The sequence below is a fragment of the Lissotriton vulgaris genome, chromosome 7, assembly GCF_964263255.1.
Source record: "Lissotriton vulgaris chromosome 7, aLisVul1.2, whole genome shotgun sequence".
In the NCBI taxonomy this organism is placed as follows: Eukaryota; Metazoa; Chordata; class Amphibia; order Caudata; family Salamandridae; genus Lissotriton; species Lissotriton vulgaris.
Genome location: NC_141695.1, coordinates 1,612,545,362 through 1,612,567,633, shown reverse-complemented (window position 1 = coordinate 1,612,567,633; position 22,272 = coordinate 1,612,545,362). Strand labels below are relative to the sequence as shown.

Sequence of the window (22,272 nt, the reverse complement as noted above, 5' to 3'; positions counted from 1 at the left end):
CATGTATTTTCTTGGTCCAAGGGTGTCAATCCATTTCTAAGGCTTTTGTCAAATTACCAGGTCTCTGCTACATGTGCTTGTTTTGGGTGTGGATGTGGCTTTGCTGATTCACTGCGATTTATTGCAGTGTCCTTTACTAAGCCCTGTTATGCCTCGTTAGAACGTTGACTCTCCATTTACCAATCTTATAGCATTGTTGTGAAATTTTCGAGTGGGGTTTGCATCTTTCCTGTACAATACTTGTTCTCAGCTGGTGTACACGGTTTGCTTTGCCAATACAGAGTACCACTGGTGAGAACATTTGCTTTCTCTTGATTGTTGGTGCACACCTTACCTCTTCTTCATCACAGAGATGTAATACATAGGCAGCCTGAGTATCAAAGTGGTGTAATGCTAGTACATTAGTGAGTAATGTTTCTTCAAGTGCTTGCATTCCTTCTTATGCACAGGCCCATTACATGCTGCTGTACATTCTGTGTAAACTCATCTCACTGCCTCGATTACTCGCAAAGGTATTGATTTCAGAAAGGATACAGTTCTCATCTCCTTTTCTGTTCCTGGGCGGCCCAGGCATATTTAACAGAACCAGTTTAGCTTCTTGCGACTTCTTCACAATTGCTTCGTTGAGCTTCACTGCTGTGTGCATCCGCCGCACGTTTGTCTGGTTCCTATGGATTAAGAGAAGACAATATTGTCAAGTAACCACTAGTAAGAGGGAGAGCTAACTCACCGTGTGTAAGACCTGCCATGATTCTGAATTCTACATTATTTCTCGGATCATTGTTAAGCATTGGCACTTACCAAGAACATCTGCTCTGATTTTGAATTGTACTTCATGTTGGGGTCATTGTTAAGCATTGACACTGATTATGAAGATCTGTTCTGATTTACAATTGTACTTTATGTCGGAGTCATTGTTAAGCATTGACACTGATTAAGAAGATCTGCTCTGATTTTGAATTGTACTTTATGTCGGAGTCATTGTTAAGTATTGACACTGATTAACACCTTGGCTGCTAAGGGGTTTTCCCGCTGGGTGCTGCAGTACCAGATTTTCCATTGTTCATGACAAGGTCAACTCGTCATAAGCACAGGGCAGGTAAAACCCATGACGAGTTGACCTTGTCATTAGCATGGAAGTGGTTAAGAAAATCCGCTCTGATTTTGAATTGTACTTTATGTTGGAGTCATTGTTAAGTATTGACACTGACTCAGAACATCTGCTCTGATTTTGAATTGCACTTTATGTTGGGGTCATTGTTAAGCATTGACACTAATTAAGAAGATCTGTTCTGATTTTGAATTGTACTTTATGTCGGAGTTATTGTTAAGCATTGACACTGATTAAGAAGGTCTGTTCTGATTTTGAATTGTACTTTATGTCGGCGACATTGTTAAGCATTGACACTGATTAAGAAGACCTCTTCTGATTTTGAATTGTACTTTATGTCGGAGTTATTGTTAAGTATTGACACTGATTAAGAAAATCTGCTCAGATTTTGAATTGTACTTTATGTCGGAGTCATTGTTAAGCATTGCCACTGATTAAGAAGACCTGTTCTGATTTTGATTGTACTTTATGTTGGAGTCATTGTTAAGCATTGACACTGATTAAAAAGACCTCTTCTGATTTTGAATTGTACTTTATGTCGGAGTCATTGTTAAGCATTGCCACTGATTAAGAAGACCTCTTCTGATTTTGATTATACTTTATGACTGAGTCATTGTTAAGCATTGACACTGATTAAGAAGACATGTTCTGATTTTAAATTGTACTTTAAGTCAGAGTCATTGTTAAGTATTGACATTGACTAAGAACATCTGCTCTGATTTTGAATTGTACTTTATGTCAGAGTCATTGTTAAGTCTTGACACTGACTAAGAACATCTGCTCTGATTTTGAATTGTACTTTATGTCAGGGTCATTTTTAAGCATTGACACTGACTAAGAAGGTCTGTTCTGATTTTGAAGTGTACTTTATGTTGGTGTCATTGTTAGGCATTGATACTAAGAATATCAGCTCTGATTTTGAATTGTACTTCATGTCGGCGTCATTGTTAAGCATTGACACTGACTAAGAAGATCTGTTCTGATTTTGAATAGTACTTTGTGTCGGGGTCATTGTTGAGCATTGATATTGACTAAGAGGATCTGCTATGATTCAGAAAATTTAACAATACTTGTCATTGTTAAGGATTTCCAATGATTAATACCTTTACCTTTGTCTGGGTTAGATTTGGGTTCAAGCAAAACATGCCATGCGAGAGGCGGTAATTTGTTGTGCGCTGTGTTGCATTGTGAAGCATAATGGACACATCCTTTATAGCCTTGCCTCTTTTACTTTCAAACTATTACTTCGACATATTTCTCAATGTCATCCCTACATTGGCAATCTTACTTTTCCACACCTTAACATTAGGAACATTGGCATTACATAAAATGGTGGGTATTCCCGCAGAAGGGGGTGAGGAGTCTCCGAAACTCCCACATACTTGCAACTATCCATTGGATTTAGACTAAATGAGGGCGCCCTGTGCCGCAGGGGCCTGTGTTACCCGCATGCCCAGGAAGACTTTTACTTCACCTTCCCCTTAATTCAACAAGTGTCCCCAAGTTGGCTAGTGCAGGAGTAAGGATTTTAGACCAGCCAAGATGTAGTAAATGTCAGAGAAAGAAAAAAATGTAATTCCCTGCGACTTGACTTCTATGTTTCTACTTAGTCTTTCCGCTACAATGCATAGTGTAGACTGCCTCTCCTTAGCTCTTGACAGAATGTGTACCTTGAGAACCATTCCCAAACCTAGACTCAATCCAGTAGGATTCGATCCCCACACACATGCATCCCCCACACGTGCAACCAGGATTGAAGAACCATAAACACTTACAAGTTCTCCCACTCCCTTCACGTGGCGTAAGAGAGGAAAAACAGAAGACAGGTTTCAATGGTCATACTAAACAGAGCCACATGCGATGGCCGTGAGACACACTTTTTGACATTGCATCACGCCTTTTATAGTGGAAGGAAACGGGTGAAAAGATGACAAGGACCAGCGTTGTCTAGAACGGCATCACTTCGCTTAGGCCATGAACAATTTACAAAGTGCCATTTGTGAAAATATTTAGTGCTTATACTTTCTTCACAGGTTCACGCGATAGTGGGCTGTCAATAAAGATGTCAAATTATGTTAAAATGAAACAGGTAGAAAAAGAAAGAAAGACAAACATTACACATTTGGAGAAGAAGGTCTATTGGCCCTAAAACACTTGATTGTCTTTATTGGAGCTCTCAACATTCCAATAGTGTAATTGCCTTTATCTCCTGTTAGCACATAACCACTGAGGCGACATGAGTAGTATTTCAGAACCTGATATACAGTCAATGGAAGGATACATAAGGTAACCTTGAATAAACACTTGGTGCAGCAGAAGGAAATCAAGTACTGTTTTTTTGGATTCCTTGCATCACCTGTTCTTGTCCAAAGGTGTTTAAATCCTCCCATGAAATATCAGATGTCTAGCAACAATCAGAACCTTTCTGCCCAGGCAAGGGACCACCAGTTTGGCCCTGGCTCGATAGAAGGAAGCAAGATACCTCTTCTGCGCTGTGGGGTGGAATTCCCAATGGGCTGTGGTGACAACATCTGCCAGAGCACTCCTCTCGGACCCTCCTCATGGTTAAAATATTTCTTGGATATTTTTTAGATTCCTAATAAGGTGATCTCTCTCTCTCTCTCTATCTCTCTCTCTCTCGCTCTCTCTTGCTCTCTCTCTCTCTCTGCCCAACACACAGAAGACAACTCCCACGCTGAACAAACTTTTGTTGAATTCTGCCTTTACCTGATGGAATTTTTCCTGCATTAGTCACTCATCCTGCTGACATCCTCAGCTATAGCCCAATCAACAGGAATGTTGCCTCATGCAGTATAAACAATAATCTCTCAAGTAGACAGGTATCAATCATTGGCCTATCACACATTGATTAATCTCAGAATATCCATTAAATCAGTATTCGTTCTGGTGACAAATCACCTCAGGTAATCCATTTTATCTCCATGGCCTTTAGAGAAACCATCTGCCGTACTGAGTAAACCCCTCAAGACCGAGGGTGTCAGGCTTCGTTGATCTGCAGGATGACGCTCAAGTGTCCATAACTACAACCTCACTGATGATCTGTCCTGCCACACAATTAAAAACATATGCTAAGGTAATTTACTAACAATTAAAAACATATGCTAAGGTAATTTACTAACAATTAAAAACATATGCTAAGGTAATTTACTAAACCTTCAGACTGAGTGGAGATGGCCCTGAACAGGAACTTTAGATAAATTGATGGTTGTGAGTTAAGAGTAAGAAGCTGTGTTAGGCAGAGAGGGTATTCTGCTGGAATATCGAGTTTGTAAATATGGGTTTGCAAAACTATTGTTAACAGAATATCAACAGACATCCATATTGTGATGGCACGTAGGAGTACATTTACTATACTTAACTCCTTCTACATGTACCTTGATGCTATCTATTTCTTCAACGCACTGATAACTGGAGATAAGATTGACTAACCTACACATACCTACAGATACTTACCCTCTTGATATTATGGTAGTTGATATTCTAGCTATGATATATCTGTAGGATGATATTTTTCTAACGGATAATCAGACATGCAGCCACATAATGCAAAGCATGTAGAACACCACCCACCACCTCTAATACTATGGCAATTTCCAGCAAAACATACCAGCAAAGCGACTCAGTTCTCACCAGTCATGACTCATTGGTACCCCAAAATTCCCCATGAGTGTATTCTTACTAATAAATGATTTGGGAAAAAACAAAGGGTATGACTATAAATTCTTACATAAAAAGTAAAGGTGCATTTGAGACTGAATCAACTGTGGCTTTAGGGATTGATTTTAGTTTATGGTGATATAACACTTATTAATCGCACCTCTTTCTGAATGTTATTTAATAACATGTGTTAATATTTTCAAACAGTGGACTAGTAATCACTTTCAGAATGTGCAATGCAGAGACCTTTCACAGATGTTCAAACTTGCAAATGAAGGTAATTCCAAAGAACATGATTTGCATTGTTTTTCTTAATTTTTTTAAATGAAAAGAAAAATCTATACCAAGCCTTTCTAATAATCTAGCAGTATAATCTTTCCTGTCACAGTTTTGCTACTAAATTGAAAGTGGTCCTTTTCCATAGCTTTTTCTGAGTGAGTTTAGTAACTCTTTCTCTCCTTCTGTTGCTCTTTCCCACCCTTTTTCACCATTGATTTCATTCAGCCCTATCACCATGGCCGTTTGTTTAATTCTCTGTAACATTTGCCACGTTTCCTGTTCCTATTTAATCTTCCTGTGTACTCCCTAATGAGTTTGATGCAATTTTCACCTCAAAACAGTGACAGATTCTCTACTTCCTTCCTTTCCTCTCGAACTCTTGTAATGAACGGTGCACTCCCTGATGTCATCTTCTCTTGGCGCTCATGCTCCCCTTCTCCCAAAACAATCAGCTTTTTTGTTCTGCTTATTAAAGTGAAAGTCTGTCTTGGATGTCAATTCCCTTTTTCCTACTTGTCAACCTGAGCTTCTATCAGCCTTTATTCATCTGGATCAAGCGGTGGCTTTCCTTACTGTTGACCACACACCGTTCTGTCTCTCGCTTCTTTCCTGGGATCTAAACAATCGCTAATCCTTCCACCTCCTCCTCAGTATCCTGCGTCTATGCTACAGGAATCATATGGTGTCTTCATTGGCGAGTTCCATTTACTGAAAATATTCCATCCTCCCCCTGCCTCTATCATCTCTCTTCGCCTGCAATCCCATCTGTAGGTTGAAGGATTTCTCCTTTCATTTCTTCATTTCCTTCGGTTACTTTTTCTCTTGAAATCGTTTTTTTCATTCTCATTGCCTTTGACGTATGCATGAAATGTAACTATGGGCCATAATTATCAAGCAAATTTGAATTCGCAAAGGCTGAAATTAGCAGAATTTCGGGGAATCGCAAAAGTTGCGATTCTTTTTTTTGCAGTTGCATTTAAGGAATCGCAAATTTTGTGATATCTTAAATGCAATGTATGAAGCAAAATTTTTTTGCAAAATGTCCTTAAGGAATCGCAAATTACCACCAACTTCTAGTTGGTGGTAAATTGCAAATTCCTTGAAAAATGCAAATTTTTGCATTTTTCAAAGTGCCATGTGACGCACATACATGCCCTTAGGGCATGTATGTGCGCCACATGTGCACCCATGCATATTTCAGGGGTGCAACAGGGTGTCCTTTGGACACCCTTGCAACCTTGAAATTATTCTCAATTTGCGATTAGCAAATTGCGAATCGCAAATTGATAATAACTTTCCATTCATTCCTATGGGCCACCTGGCCCACAGAAATTTTAAGAAATCGCAAAAAAAATGTGATTTTGTACATACAAAACTATTTGCGATTCTCAAATAGCGATTTCTTAAAAATCGCTATTTGAGAATCGCAAATCAGGTTATTGATACATATGGCCCTATGTGACGCAAGGCTCTTTTAAAAACCTGATTTATTTTATGTCTTACCATCTGATTTTCTCTTCTCACATTCATCCTGTTTCTCACTTTCTGACACAGTGGAAGAACTTGTTCTCTTCTAGGACTGTTTGTTTGGGTTTTCAGATCATAGAAAGGCACCCTTAGTAACAACTGTTGTTTCTGAATCATTGACTTTTGTAAGATTGATCTCTTTCCTGATATTTCTTCCACTAAACTTGTTCAGCTTATAGTCATCTCTGTATTTGGCTTATGTTTTCTCTTTCCTGCTGGTGCAGCTACTCTTGAACTGACATAGATCATGAGTCTGATTGGCCACCAGTCTTACTGCTCCATTCCCACCTTCTCCTTAACTTGACCACCACTTGAGTTGTTCTCATTTTCTTTAATTTTTCTTAAATGGCTTTGGGTCAGATTCTAAAAAAAAGCACACAACGCAGTGCAGCCCCCGAAGAGGCTGTGATGCATTGCATGACAGGGAGGGAGCAGGAAAGCACTACATTTACAGAGATATGGCTCTATCCTCCCCTTTCCCTAGCGTTGGTGCTGATTTTCAGTTGCCGTGCACCAGGCACACACCTTAACAGTGCAGCACGCATGCAAAGTAGGTAAATAAAGGAGAAATTAAAATATTTCTCCTCTTAATGCCTCCTTTCAGATGGTGCTTACTTTTGGTGTTAAACCCTGTCTACATTTGTTTGTAGTTAGGGTTTTACGTCAAAAGGCATGGGTGTTTGCATGGAAACACCCATTTACCACCCATGTAACACCCCCTCGGTGTTAATTCATGCAAAGCAATGCTAAGTGCTGCTTTTCGTTACTTGTAGGGTACTTTCTAACGCAAAACAAGTTTGGCGCTGTAAAAAAAATTGGTAAAAAATATTTTGTGATGCTAACCCAGCTCAAAATGTTGGAAATTTACCTCTTTGTTTGTTCTTCTTAAGCTGTCCTCAACCCACTTTCCCAATTCCCAGATACAGATGTCTACAGTGAATTCCATATAATGTGTTCTCTCCTGGTTCTCCTTTAATAATTTTGTGTTGCTTTTCAACACACTTAGAACCTTCTAACATCCGATGTTCATCTTTCTACTGTCTGTTGTTCTTCTTCTCTCACTAGATTTTCAAACTCATGAACTAAATGCATAAATTGCCCATGTCTGAAAATGGTTTAATGAGGAAAGTAGGACCCTTCAGAGAGGGAGAGAGAGTTTACAGTACACCTCAGAGAGAGACACACATGCACACATACACACACACACACACACACACACATGTGCACCTATACACACACACTAGGTCATAGTAAATGATAAAACAAACAGTCATATATTATGCCTGTGAGTTTCACAGGTAACTGTAATGCAGCTTCCTTCACATGCAGGAAGAGGGGACTGGACAGGCAGCAGCAGAGCAAGCTTCATTCACACGCTGATCTGTGCAAGTAGTCTCAATGGCAATGTACCTGGCACATAACTAGTACGTGGCTGGCAGCAGCAGTACAAGGTCTTCCAAACACATAATTAATGGAGCACTGGCAGGAGCAATGCATGCTTTCCTCACACTTATCCAAAGTACAAGGATATGACTTGAACTTGTGTCTCTCACTAAAATGGAACATGTGACAATAGTAGCACAAACCTTCCCGCCCCTCATACACACACACCCACACACAAAAGAAACAGCATAGAAATCAATGTAGGCTGTCCTTACAGCCACAGAAGTAACACAGTAATGACAGCAGCACTGCTAGCATGCATCAGACTCAGCGGTGGCTCCTCCGCTATGGTGAAGGAGCAGCGCCCTACTCCCCCGCCAGCAGCCAAAAAAGAAATAAAAATAAAACGATAATAAACGCTTGTTAACCCCTTCGATGCTTATGACGGAACGGTTCCGTCATCAGCGTCGGTTGGGCTGTGCTGATGACGGAACCGTTCCGTCATGACCACACCCGTTTTTCGAATCTTCAGCACAGCGCGAAAATTCGTGTCGCGCTGAAGAGGTTAATTATTGTTTTATTTTGGCTGCCGGAGCTGAGTCTTGGGGGCGGGGCCAGATATGACAGGCTGGTGGAGGAGTGTTTTGCACTGTAATCAGTGCGCATGACGGTTTGACTGGCCGGCTCAGGGCGGCCAAACCGTCATGCGCACTGAATCTCTCTCCAACCCTAGCTGCGTTGCTGGGTTGGCAAGATCAGGCACAGTCTCCCAGTCTACCTGGGAGAGCAAATCCATGGTGCTCAGACCAATCCTGTGCTGCTTTCGTGAGCGTCAGGATTGGCTGCCGGGGATTCTGGGAGCCTGTGCCTGCAGTGCACAGAACCAGATCGGAGCGTGGATGCAGGTACGCTATTTTTTATTTTCACTTTGTTGACTGTCCCCAGTTCACCCCTAACCCGCACCACCACTTTGCCCAGATACTGGCTGCTACTGCTCAGACCCATAAAAAGTACAGCACAGAGATTATGAAGGCAAGATTCCCTTGCTTAAACACAGTAAAGACTTGAGTAGCACAAGTTTCCGTCACATATAGAAATATCACGTTTATAGGCAGGCTATATGTCTCTCGTGCACCGGAAATGTTCCTTAATGGCCATGGCTTTGCTAGTGTTTCTCGCACATTGAAAAAGGACAGCCCAGGTAGCAGAAGATCAAGCTTGTCTGAACAAGTGAAGTAGAGAGATGATGAGGAGAAGCTTCCTTTGCACCTAGAATAGGTACAACACTGTAAGCAACAGCACTAGTGTTTCCCACACACAGAACTTGCCAATGAAGATAATCCCCACTAACATGATTTGCATTGTTCTTCTAACTTTTTAAACTATATATAAAAAAATATGTCTACGCCCAGCACATTCTAACAGTATAATCTTTCTGTCACAGCTTTGCCAATAAGTTGAAAGTGGTCCTTCTCCATAGCTTTTTTTCTGAGTTCAGAAGCAGCAGTGCAGACCTCCTTCATATACACAGTAAGACCACAAAGGGCTTCAACTGTGCACGCTTCCCTCCCTTGGAGAGTAGGTACAAGTAAGACCGCAGAAAGAGTGCAAGCTTCCCAAACTTCTCGGGCCGGGCAAGTCTTAACCAGGACCAGCTTTAGGGTGGTGCAACTGGTGTGGCAGCATTGAGCGCTGACCTGTGGAGGGGGCCCTGAACTCTGGGCAGGGGCGGCTCTAGGCTCATGGGCAGGGAGCGTAGGTAGGGGCCCCGGAAGAGGGGTCCGGGCGGGGCGGAGCCCCCCTCCTCCCGGAGCTCAGGAAGGTGTTTGGAAGTGGAACAGAGCCGTAGGCCGCCAAATCCCTGCCAGGGGCCACAACGCAAATATGTATCCATCCTCAGAGGATTATTATATTAAGGATATATATTGGCATGGCGGCCCCAGGGGTTTGGTGGCCCTGTGCAGGTGCACAGCTTGCACATTCCTAAGGCGGGCCCTTGTCTGGGGGGGCGCCTTGTTTAGCAATAACTTAGGATTGGAGAGATGAGGGGCACTTTTGCCCGGTGGTAGTGAGAGAATCCAAGGAGGTGGTCATGGGTTGTTGGACGCGCAAAAAAATGATTGTCGCACTGGGTGCCACCAGCGCTAAAGCCCTAAGTCTTACCTCTCTTTTTACTAAATCAATGAGCTCTTTGGTGAACTAGGAGGAGGCAGACCTCCTACTTCTGGAGACAGAGTGTAACCAATGCCAGCTTCTTCACCCCACTGCCAGTGTGGCTGGTACTGAGTGGAGGTGGTGGCAGGCGAAGCTGCCCTCCCTGTACTTTACTTACGGTTTCATGTTGAAGAAGTCTTTGATCCCCTCAGGCGTCACTGGACCTTTGCCCTTGTTTTTGTCGGCCAGGAATTTCTCCCTTGTCCATGTGAGATGGACTTTTTCTGGCGCGGAGTCCACGTCGTCGGTGGGAGACAGTAAGCCACCTGAGAAAGTAGTTGCATTTTTATTGTGTATTAACTGGACCTGAAGGGAGGAGAGGAGAGAGCAAGAACAAGAGCAAAAGAGCGTAAGGCAGAGAAAAACCCAAGGACAGAGAGAAAAGAAGGAGAGGTGCAGCAAGGCAGAAATGTCAGAAACGAGAAAGAACGAGAGGAACCTCAAGAGAAAAAGAAGTAGTGGAGTCCAGGTTGAGAAATAAAGTAGGTACAACGGGGCAAACAGAGATGTGAGGATCCATAGGATGAAGGCGGTACAATGAACAATGAATCTGGAGACAACAAGAAATCAAAAATGCTGGGAGAAAAAGTTAGAAGAGGTGGTGAAGATACAGAGATAGTAGAAGTAAGTATGGGTGGAACAAAAAGAGCAGAGAAATTGAATATTTTGAAGGGAAAAGAGTGGGTGTAGGTTCTAAAAAGGCATCAATTGTGTTTTGGCATGGAGGGAAAACAATATATAAGATAGAAATGGAAGAATATATAAGTAGAAAAGAGTGAAAAAGACATGGCAAGTAAAAGCAACTGTAAAGGCTTAGGATGGGAAAATACATTTGGAAGGGAGAAAGAAAGTATGAATACATAAATAATTAAATATGCATCAGAAGGATCAATTTATAGACGGTAATGTATGACAGGAGTCACTTGTCATGTGCTTGCCTGCATATTCTTTTATTTGTCTCTGTTAGAAAGTGTGATGCTTTAGACACCGCCGAACTGTTAGCATCTTGTCTGCCTCCTATCTAGGCTGAAATATCTTTGTTGTTTATATCATGGTCGCTGCCATGACAATAAAGACGCTTACCGTGAAGGCTGCCATGTCTAAATTGTTTTAGTCATTAGGACTAAAATATCTGTATTTAAATCGAGTCGACACATTTATCAACAGACTTGTTTTATCTTGTCGTGGGTTTAGTGTCTCCAAACGTATAGTATAAGGTAAAATTGGAGCTCAGACACTATAAAAACCCAGGTAAATGACCATCAATTGGAGAGGATTTTCAACAGAACAATCAAGCCAGAGGACACACCAGTTTGCAGCGACAACTGGCCTGGGTCGGAGACTGCTCCCAGAGAGGTGCAGAGAAGGGACCTTTATCCCGGCACTGCTCATCATTCCTGGGCAAGGGCTGGGAGAGAAAGTAGCTAAACAGCTAGGGGCAGATTTACAAGCCCCTTGCGCCTCTTTTGCGCCGCCGTTGCGTCACTTTTGTGACGCAGCGGCGGCACAAAAGAAGCGCCATGGTGCGGGCTATTCACAACTTGACGCATCTGGGAGATGCGTCACGTTGTAAAGCCCTGCGCCTTAAGGAGGTGCTCCGGTGCGGGGGGGGGGGGGGGGGGGGACGTTCCGGTGCAGGAATGCCTCCTAAAAGTGGCTGAGTGAAATCTACAAGATTTCACTCAGTCACTTTTAGGCCAATGCTACGTCATAACCCTGCGCCTGCTTAAAGCAGGCGTAAGGCTTGACGAAGAATTAGTAGAATGGGCCCCCCAGATCATTGCTGGAGCTGCATCACGCATGCGACGCAACTCCAGCAATGCAACACCTTTTACGGCACAGATGCGTGACACATCTGTGCCGTTTTTGCCCCATGGTGCGCCGCATTGTAAATGCGGTGCATCATGGGTGGCGGAGGCATGGCTCACAATTACTGGCGCATCCCTGCTAATTTGCCAGGATGCGCCAGTAATTGTAAATATGCCCCCTATTTTTTACCAAGAAGGCATGCAGTGTGAGTGCTGCAGGGTGGCGGGGCAGGGGAGGGGCAGGGTGGGGGTAGTAAACTCTGAATTAAGGCCGAACGGAGTTCAGTAACTAAATAAATGAATAAAACGAATTACATTGCGTGCTGCATCGCCGGTTTGGCGTTGCAGTGTGCACAATGCAATTCGTTTTATTTATTTATGAGTGGAGGATCGCCTGCATAGGTGGGAATGCCTGACTGCCAGGTGGAAATCTCTAAAGCTTTCCTTACAACTGATGACGCGGTGAATGCAGCCATGGCTGTGAGCTTTGCAGAGTGGATGTCATGTTGTTTTGGTTCTGCTCAGCAGAGCAGAGTTCTCCATCAAACCCCTCCTACACCAAAGTGGGGATTTGTTACAGGAAAACAACTAATGGGGCCGATGCACATGGGTAGAAATTAAGGGACGCTTGTTCTTCTATAAATATGCCTGAAGTCCAGGGGTGGAAAGGCCACAATGTCAATGGTTTGCACACATCAGACAATCAATCAATCAAAAAATCAATCAGGGATTTGTAAAGCGCAGCTACTCACCCATGAGGGTCTCAAGGCACGTGAAACCAGTTGAGTGTTTGTTGCTGCCAACAAGATGCTGCTTCCCCCACCTCTATGTAATACTTTGGCAGGGGAACCGCAGGAGCAATGTCATTTTACAGTGATTCTCCTGATTCGACAAATCCTTATTTGATACCTAAATTGCTTCCAAGCTTAGAAGGTACAGGCTTAACGGCATCGCTGCGGTGGCTATTCCGCCGCAGCGCTAAGGGGGCGGGGGGCGCGCGGTGCGCCCATGCTGGTGACGGAAACGCTCTGTCACCAGCCGCGGTTGAGCTGTGCTCATGACGGAGCGGTTCCGTCATGGCCCCGCCCGCTTAATAGAACCCGCCGCGCAGGCGCTTCGGGCGGGCCATGACGGAACCGCTCCATCATCAGCACAGCGCCACCGCGGCTGATGACGGAGCAGTTCCGTCATCAGCACGGAAAGGGTTAATGACTCCCATTATAAGGAAAATGAATGTTAAATGGACCATTCATGTCTTAGTTTTATAAATTTGAGAACAAAGCAATAGACAAAGAAGTTGATTGGTAATTGTAGGTGCTGGAAATGTTTGGTGGTGCTCTACTCAAGGTAATGTTAAGGAATACGACTAAGTCTCCATGAATGGAGGTGTGATGTTTAACATGCTGCTCTTCACTGGCTCTTTAAACCCTCAAACCTAATTTCGGGCTTTCTAGGAAACTCTTTTTTGGATTTCAAAATGCCAGCAACACCTGGATGTAGGAATGTAAGTGAGTTTGTGTTTTGTTCTCCACCGAATGTTGAGTTTATGTTGGAGATGAAGCAATGCTTCATTGGCTGAATGAACCATCAATCAGGGAATTGGTTAACCAATGATTAGAACTAATTCATGAAATAATAGGCATGATGTGTGATGGAAGAAAATAGTAATAATGCATGAGGAGAAGGAGGCTGATGTACAATACGAGTATGAATGAAGGTGAGGAGGTCTGCCCCCGCGAAACAAAGGGCAGTGGTAGCATCATTCAGATGTAGTACCTCTTCCTCCGGCTTCTCTTCACTGTCCCCAACATGCTCTTCTGGGACACTCAAGTGCAGCCTGGGATTGGCTGGGTTCTTACGTCTAATGGAGCCACGTGACTCATCTGTGATGCTCTGAATCTGTAGGAGAGAATACAAAGTTTAGTGTGAAGTGTGTAGATGTCTCAGGGCACAAGCCATGCCACCAAAAACAGGCTGGTTTAAAGGTTACAGATTTGAGAAGCTTCAGAACTGTCTTCTGCATATCAACCATCAATTTGGAAAATCCCCTGGCCATTCTTCAACTCCTTCAAAAACTCAAAGTGAACTGAAGTCTGGGTTATTCTTGTTGGGAGACCTTATCGTTGGAGCATACCAAAAATCCCTTACCTCACACTCTCGTTCATTTTTCGTCAAGTGCATCTGCTTGAGAATCTGAGATCTCTGCTCCATCACCAGTGTCTTCTCATAGGTGTACGCCGAGATATCACTCTCATGCTGAGGGCAGACAAAGGCAAGATTCACTCACTCAGCAACTAAATCTGGTCAGACTGCAGACCTCCAGAAATACTGGGAGTATGACTGACCAAATAAATGTCCAACAATAACAAATAACATGCTAGAACACACCCACACACATATACAAGAACCCAAGAAAACGTGAATGATCATATATAATGTTCACATTCTAACACACGCTGAAAAGAACAATAAAAAAATGAATAAAAAGTTCCTTGTAGAAAAATACTGAAAGGGGCATATGATACCGTCAACCACCAATGGATCATAAATTAGCAAGTAAGGTTCTTGTTCGGCCAGCAGTTGGCGGGTCCATTGGTCTAGCTTCAAGCAAGCACAAGGCCTAAATCTGCTGCCCATTCAGTCTGAGTCACTATAGCACAGGCAGACATTAGGAAGTACTAGATTGTTGTCTTTGCTATCTGCCTGGTAGCAGGGTGTCAGCTTTTTGCCATCAGATTCTGCTCTTTGCAGGGAGTACCAGTGTGGTTTCAGAGGTGACACTGCCTGTTGTTCCTACTGATCCTGGATTTGAATGCTAAGTCTGCAATTCTTAGTCTAGAATACTTTGGGCCAGATGGACGACCCTTCAGATTTATGAGTCGCTAATTGTGCTGTTTAATGATTCGCAATTTGCGACTCGCAAAATGGAATTTACAACAGTATCTCGGAAACTGTTTCGGATTCAAAATGGGGTCGCAAACGACCTGCCTCATTAATATTCATGAGGTAGGTCACTATTTGCGACCCCATTGGGAATGGCCAGCACTCACAGGGATGGCGGCCTGCTGGGGTCAGCAGACCACCATGTCTGTGACTGCTTTTTAAATAAAGCAGGTATTTTTAAAAATGCAGCCCGTTTCGCTTAAAGGAAAACGGGATGCATTTTAACCCCTTGCGTGCGGCCGCGATTCTGCGCCTGTGCGGCACTTCTAAAGAGTGGGCGGGTTCATGACGGCCCCCAGCCGTCATCAGCACATGGCCGCCGTGCTGCATGACGGACGGGGGCCGTCATCAGCACGCAAGGGGTTAAAAAGAAAAATTAAAAGTTTTTTTTATTTTTTTTTACGAGTTATCAAACAATTTTTATTTTAAAAATATGCAATGATTTTGGTTCAATTTCCAAAACATTGTCTAAAACAAAATTCGAGAGGTTATCAAAGAATAACAACTCGAGAAAGTTCTCCAGTAACATGAACATATTGGAAAGACTGCCTGATTCCCGCATCGAATTAGGTTGAAGCCAATAAGGGGAAAGAGAAGACCAAGTTTGAGTTCAGTTTGGTCAAGTACTTCCCTCTGATCTGAACATGCAAATGAAGGTTTGGTAGTTAGCCGATAACAAAACGAGGCATCAGAGATGCACTGTGAAGTAGATGGTGCACAATTGCAAAAGCAAGCAATTTGTTTTTTCCTCTACAAGTTTGATTTAAACATTTACAACCCCCTTAACATCCCTTCCAATTCATGCCCCAAATCTAAATCAAAGGTAACAGCACCAATAATCAATTTCAACATCCCAGCCTCCCCACCCCCATTCTATTTTGCATCTTTGGTACGTCTACTGATTTCATTAGGTGGGCACATATTATTGTGCTCAAAGACTTTGCGTCTTACTAAGCATTTTGAGACTGTGCATCACTTTTACGCCGCTGGTGAGTCACTTTTTGTAACGCAACAGTGGCGTAAAAAAATGCACCCTGTTGCGCCATATTTACAAAATGACGCATCTAGGTAGATGCTTCACTTTGTAAATCCTTGCGCCACATTATACCTGCACCAGGCATAATGTATGCAAGGGGGGCGTATTGACGCAAGAAAGGATCGTAGAAGTGACGCAGTGAAATCTATGAGATTTCACTGCATCACTTCTAGGACGCAAATGCGTCAATATCTTACGCCTGCCTCACAGCCGGTGTAAGACTGACGCAGGCCCTTTAACATGGGGCTTGCCCCATGTGAAAGGGCGCATTGCTGGAGTTGCGTCACATTTGTGACACACTCCAGCAATGTGTCACTTTTGCGCAATGCAGATACGTCAGAAATACTGACGTATCTGTAACTCCTTGCAACATGATGCATCGTATTATAAATATGAGGCATCAATCATGTCGCAAGGAGGACGCACTGAGAAGTGACGCATCGCTGCTTTCACGCAACGATGCGTCACTTCTCATAAATGAGGCCCTAAGAGAGGCTTCGAACAGATCTTCCTGGTTGGTGCAACACATCATCAAGCAGGTTTAAATAATTTCTTGCGCAACCCATCTGCATTGCAAGTAACTACAGGGCTCTTTTTACCACATACAACAGTAGCATGGTCTGAGTTTCAAAAGTATAACCTTGTGTGGTGATGTTGGTGGCATGCAAGTACCAATAAAAGACCAAGGAGAACACATGTTGATTTAAAAAAGAAAGTCAGTATTGTAATAAAAGCATGCGACGGACCACCACATTAACAACAAATTCTTAGTTTGAAGCTGAAAAGTACCCTTTAATTACACACCTCAATGTGACTCAAATGCATGTATGTTAGAACCCAGTCCAGTGCTCACTGGTAATACAAAAAGCAAAAATCGTCCCTTTCTAGTAGACAATCCATAGAGCTAGTTTCTCTCTGTTGAATTCCCTTCTGTAAAAAGCACCAAACTGCACTGCGAGCTATAAAATTGGATATCTGAAATGGCACGTCAATAAATGAGCTGTTAAATATTAAAACGAGATGTACTATGGGGCTGGGGGCACGAAGGGAGGGGGGGGGTGGTGGGAGCAGAATTTAGTGGGATTCCGTTCAGTGTCCATAGGTGCAATGTTTTGATTGGCTATCTGCAAAGACTCCCAAATACATATTGTGGTGCATCCACTGAAGTTTACAAAAAGGCATCACACCACTACTTCAGGCAGCCTTGACAGTCTCTCGCTTGTTTTGCATTGGCACCACATGTGTCCTTCAGCCACTCTCTGAATGGAACACGCTAAGCGCTAGAATAGTGCGGGCCGCGCTTATGGCGGTCGAGCCTGTCCCCGGGAGAAAGGAGGAGGGGGGAGCACTCCCACCTCCCCATTTGCATAAAGTAGGCGGTTACGGCGGGCGTGAACCGGAAGCACTTTAGTTTTACGCCTGAATCTAATTAGCACAAATCTGCACTTTGGGTTGTGAACATGTTCTAAATAGAGTGGAGGACCCCACCAGTTAACAGCAATTGGTTGTATATCACAGTGGACTTTCCACATTCCCTATCAAACCATTCTTCCTCTAGCAGATTCTTAATTTTTTTAGCTGTGCCTTATTGATGCTAATTAAGGATTCTTAAGTTGTGAAAAATTCTGATTTACCAAGCCTAATGATACATTTCTTAATATACTATAGCCACTGCACACCTTGGCTGCCGGTGTGCTCCTTGTCTGCTCCTTGAGCACACCGATGGCCATAACTAATGTCGCAGAGGGGACCCAAGCCTTGATGAATGTGTGACTACAGGAGGGGCCCCTCTCCTGGAGTTGACTACTATCTTTGAACCCAACGGTAGTAGGGTCTTTCTTCTTCAGAACTGGCCTACTGATGTTAGTTACTTTTTCTTCACCTGTGTCATACATGCATTAGGAATGATGCATGGAATATACAATGTCACTATGGCAGTATATTCCATGAATTATGGCAGCAAAGTGTGACAAACTGTATTAGTACATGAACACTACAATGACCACAATTCATTGGGACTTGAGGCTGTGGGCTCTTTTGTTGAGGACTTGATGCAAAAGTGAAGTATCAGATCAACTGCAAAATAAACTACAAGGTGCTCCAACCTGTGGGTGACCAGAGAGAGGGGAGAAGCAAGAATCTGAGAAATATCCTGAACAGTTGTTAAGGATAGTTTTATGAAGTGCACTCAATTCATGTGTCCTATATTCTTAAAGGAATCTACAATAAAACATAACATTGTTGTCAGCATCAGAACCCAATGAAGCTTTAAGCATCATTGATTGTCTGCCTCAGAAGCATACACCCATCACAGACGACTATCGCTTCTCCATCTATCCATCTTCATATCATGTCAGATTTCCACATCAACCATGAGACCTCTCTCCTTGTCTTATTTGATAGGACTCATGCTTCTGGAGCTAACGTTGCACTATGTAATGCGGATCAGTCTCTGAGATTTGCGTTAACACCAAAGAGAAGTCCAGCGGCACTCCTAGGCTCTTCATCTACTGAGGGGCAATTGCACCTGGCAGGATGTCCCTCAGGGCTTCTATCCCTAACTCAATTGCATCTTGCTTCTCTGGTTATTATAGTACTGAAGGCGCTTCGATTCCGGGGGCTGCTCATGCCCAGCTCAGATGAACAATGGCCGGCTCCTGTTTCTGGGATCTGTAGGGCAGCCCTGTGGCTAGTCCGCTTGCCTACTCAAGGCATTATTCTGTAGATGCCATCTGCTCAGCAGATGGCCAGTTTGGGCCTGCGGCCCTTCATAAGCTGCTATGCTCAAACCACCTTCTGCTTGTCATAAAGAAGATATTAACTCTCCCTCCCTTTTGGTACAAGCCGTTCGGAGAGCAAATTCTGAGTCAGGCACCGCAAATTGCGTATTCCAGAGGATTGTGCTTGGTCAATTCTCACAATTCAACTTTTTGTTACAAAACTATTCTCACTCCACAACAAGGGTGTCCAGTGTAGTTGTAGAAGGTCTGATCCATGTCAGACTTTCTTTATAATCAGAGACTAAGTAAACAGTTCCATTTTTTGATAAATTTGTCTGTAAATGGAAATCACATGAATATCTCAAAATTCCTTTCCTGACATAGGATATACCGAAATCAATATAAAGAGTTTAGTCAACACATGCAGTGGTTTCAAGGTAAGTGTTTTGTCTGTTACAGCATTTGATCACAGTTTATAAATTAATCTATCTGATAATTTACCACAGCATGAAACACAAGTTAAACAGTTTGCCACAAAACTTCACCACCTGTATGTCCCGGCGGAATCAGCCAATAGGTTTCTGCAGGCATAAACCTCGAATTGCCACATTGCCCACCCTGAGTTTGTAAGGGAACCTACCTGTGGCATACCTGCTCTATATTTCAGTGGAATGTATTTGTGATATACATGCAGAACACTGTATCCGACATCCGATGGCTCCTGCATGGACTATGTTAGCTTTTCTCTCTAGAGCTGTGAGCATGGTGGGCCCGTTAGTCGCATTGTGGGAGCTAATTCCGTTTTGCGTCGAACACAGGATTACTGCCTGTCCGTGATTCACAGCAGGGAAAATCTGGCACAGACTTCAGTTTCAAACTGCGCAAAAGTAAAGCATGCGCTATTTGCTAATTCATTCCTATTCTAGCGCGTTTTTTAAAATTTCACTTCTATACAGCGTGTGCTTGACTCAAATGTATAAGAGCGCTTTACATCAACACCTGTTGCGTTACAGACGGAGACGTTAATTTTTAGACAAGGGGGGCAGATTTACAATGAAAGTGACAGTGCGTGCTGCAAGCCATTTGGATGAGCCGCACTGAGTCGCTCTCAAAGCACAGGGATGCCTCATATTCCCAATGATATGTTGCATCTCTGTACTTCCCCCTGCGTTGTCGCACAGACTGCTGCCATGCGCCGCATGGTGCAAGGATGCCTGCGTTGTGGGGAGATTGTTTTTGTGCAGGAAAGGCGTAGCATTCACACGCATTTCCAGATTTACGATATCTTGTAAATCTGGAAATGTGTCTCATTCCATGGGTGTTGCGTAGGAAAGCCCACTGCAACACCCATGGAATGCCCCTTCCACGCAAAGTGCTGTGTGTAAAGAGGCCGTATTTACAAGGACAGGAAAAGCCACGCAGGGTGGCTTTTCCTGTCCTTGTAAATATGGAGTAGTGAGATCGGCCCCCAGTAACTCACAGTTAGTGACGTACTGGTAGCGCAGGGGGCTTGTAAATCTGCCCGAGGAGATTAAGCAAATTTCACAGAATCACAGGATGTTTGAGCCTCCTCCCAGACCCGAACCTGGCTCCCCAGCTTCAAAGTCGGCAGCTCTAGCCATTAAGCCGCATCCTCAAAGTGGGCTCAAACTGTCCAACTGCCTGTTTGTCAACACTGCGCCAACACACATCTGTGGGGGAGCAAAATGCGCCTCACTCGTGAATGATCCCGAGCTGCCTTGTGTTCAAAGAGCAGCCCCATTTCCCGACTTCCAGAGACCCCCACCCTTACATGCCACCTGGCGCCATGCTACCAACTTGAAAGTGACATGCAATTTAATGACGAACGCACAGCAGAAAGAGCATGATGTAGACACACTGAAACACTGTTTGAGTACTGGATTTATAAGACCACCAAAGCGCGTCCATATCCTCATTAGCCACCAGACCCCAGGCAGACACGATTCACGCTCTTTGAACAGCTTCTCTCTCAGTAGTCGGGCATATTAATGCCAGCTTGTGACGCTGTACAAAACAGCCAAGGGCAGCGGATCACCCACGAGCCACGTGAGACCGTCACGAGCTGAATGTGCATGGCACGTGCGCGCTCCTGAGGACAGGATGGAACCCTTGAACGTAGCTCGAGCCGCCGCAGGGTGCAGTGCAGTTTTGGTGTGAAATCTTCAGGCACATGCATCAAGGTAGGATTTTGCGAGTCCTTAATTGCGATAATTAAGGAATCGAAATTAAGGACTCGCAAAAGCCTATGCATGTAGGAATCGCTGTAAAAATAGCGATTCCTACACATTCCTTATTTGCGACTCGAATGGCTTCACATTCATTCCTATGGGCCTACATGCCCATATGAATGGGTAATTGCATGCGCAATTTGCGAGTACCAATAGGTCCTCGCCAATTGCGCATGCAATTTCAGGGTTCAAGGGTGTCAAAAGGACATCCTGTTTCACCCCTAAAATTGATCAGTGCACACATGTTGTGCACACACATGTGCAACATGAAACTGAAAATTGCACAAAAGTGCATTTTTTCAAAGTTTTTGCACATTACCATGAAGTTTAACTTCATGGTAATTTGCGCCCCCTATTAACGAAATCGCATTTTTTTTTACTTTAATGCATTGCATTTAAGGAATCTCAATTTGCCATTCCTTAAATGCAATCGCAATTTATTGGCACATGCATCAACGTAGGCTTTTGAGATTCCTTAATAGCGTTTTCTTAGGAATCGCTATTTAGGAATTGCAAAAGCCTATGCATGTAGGAATCGCTATAAAAATAGCGATTCCTAAACATTCCTTAATTGATTCTCGCAAATTGCTAGTCTCAATAAAGGAATGTTGTCCCATTCATTCCTATGGGCCTACAGGTCCATAGGAATGAATTGGAGATTACATGAGCAATTTGCGATTACCAGTAGGTACTCGCAAATTGCTCATGCAATTTTAAGGGTGCAAGGGTGTCAAAATGACACGCTGTTGCACCCCTGAAATTGATCTCTGCACATATGTTTCACACACGCATGCCAAGGGCATGTGTGTGCCCAACATGAAATTTTGAAAAATGCACAAAAGTGCATTTTTAAAGGTTTTTACAAATTACCATGAAGTTCAACCTCGTGGTAATTTGCTACTCCTATTAGCGAAATCGCACATTTTTTAACTTTCATGCATTGCATTTAAGGAATCTCAATTTGGGGTTCCTTAAATGCAATCACAATTTAAGGAATCGCAATTTAGAGAAAATGCAAAAATACTGGTGGCAAAGGGGCAGATTCTGAGAATCTGCCCGTTTGCGACAGGTATTTGGTTTGATGCTTGGGGCCCATAGAGATTACTTAACACCTTGGCTGCTAGCAGTTTTCCCGTCCTGTGCTGGACATTCATATTTTACATTATTCATGACGAGCTCAGCTCGTCATCAGCACAGCTCAACCGTGCATCATGACGAGCTGAGCTCGTCATCAGCATCGAAAGGGTTAAATTGCGATTTTTGCATTTGGATGATGCATCCCAAATGCAAAAATACCGGTCGCAAAGGGGCAGATTCTGAGAAT

General features: G+C 43.5%; 1 protein-coding gene across 1 annotated transcript in view; it reads right to left on the bottom strand.

The window, feature by feature from the left end:
* Positions 1–22,272, bottom strand: part of SLC12A5 (solute carrier family 12 member 5) — an 814,812-nt gene that overhangs the window by 13,848 nt on the left and 778,692 nt on the right. The window contains exons 21-25 of the mRNA XM_086932544.1: positions 14,149–14,256; positions 13,777–13,899; positions 10,311–10,498; positions 2,887–2,901; positions 535–668 (exon numbers count right to left, since the gene is read on the bottom strand). Coding sequence (XP_086788670.1) covers positions 535–668; positions 2,887–2,901; positions 10,311–10,498; positions 13,777–13,899; positions 14,149–14,256 — 568 coding nt within the window. The remainder of the gene's footprint in view (positions 1–534; positions 669–2,886; positions 2,902–10,310; positions 10,499–13,776; positions 13,900–14,148; positions 14,257–22,272) is intronic.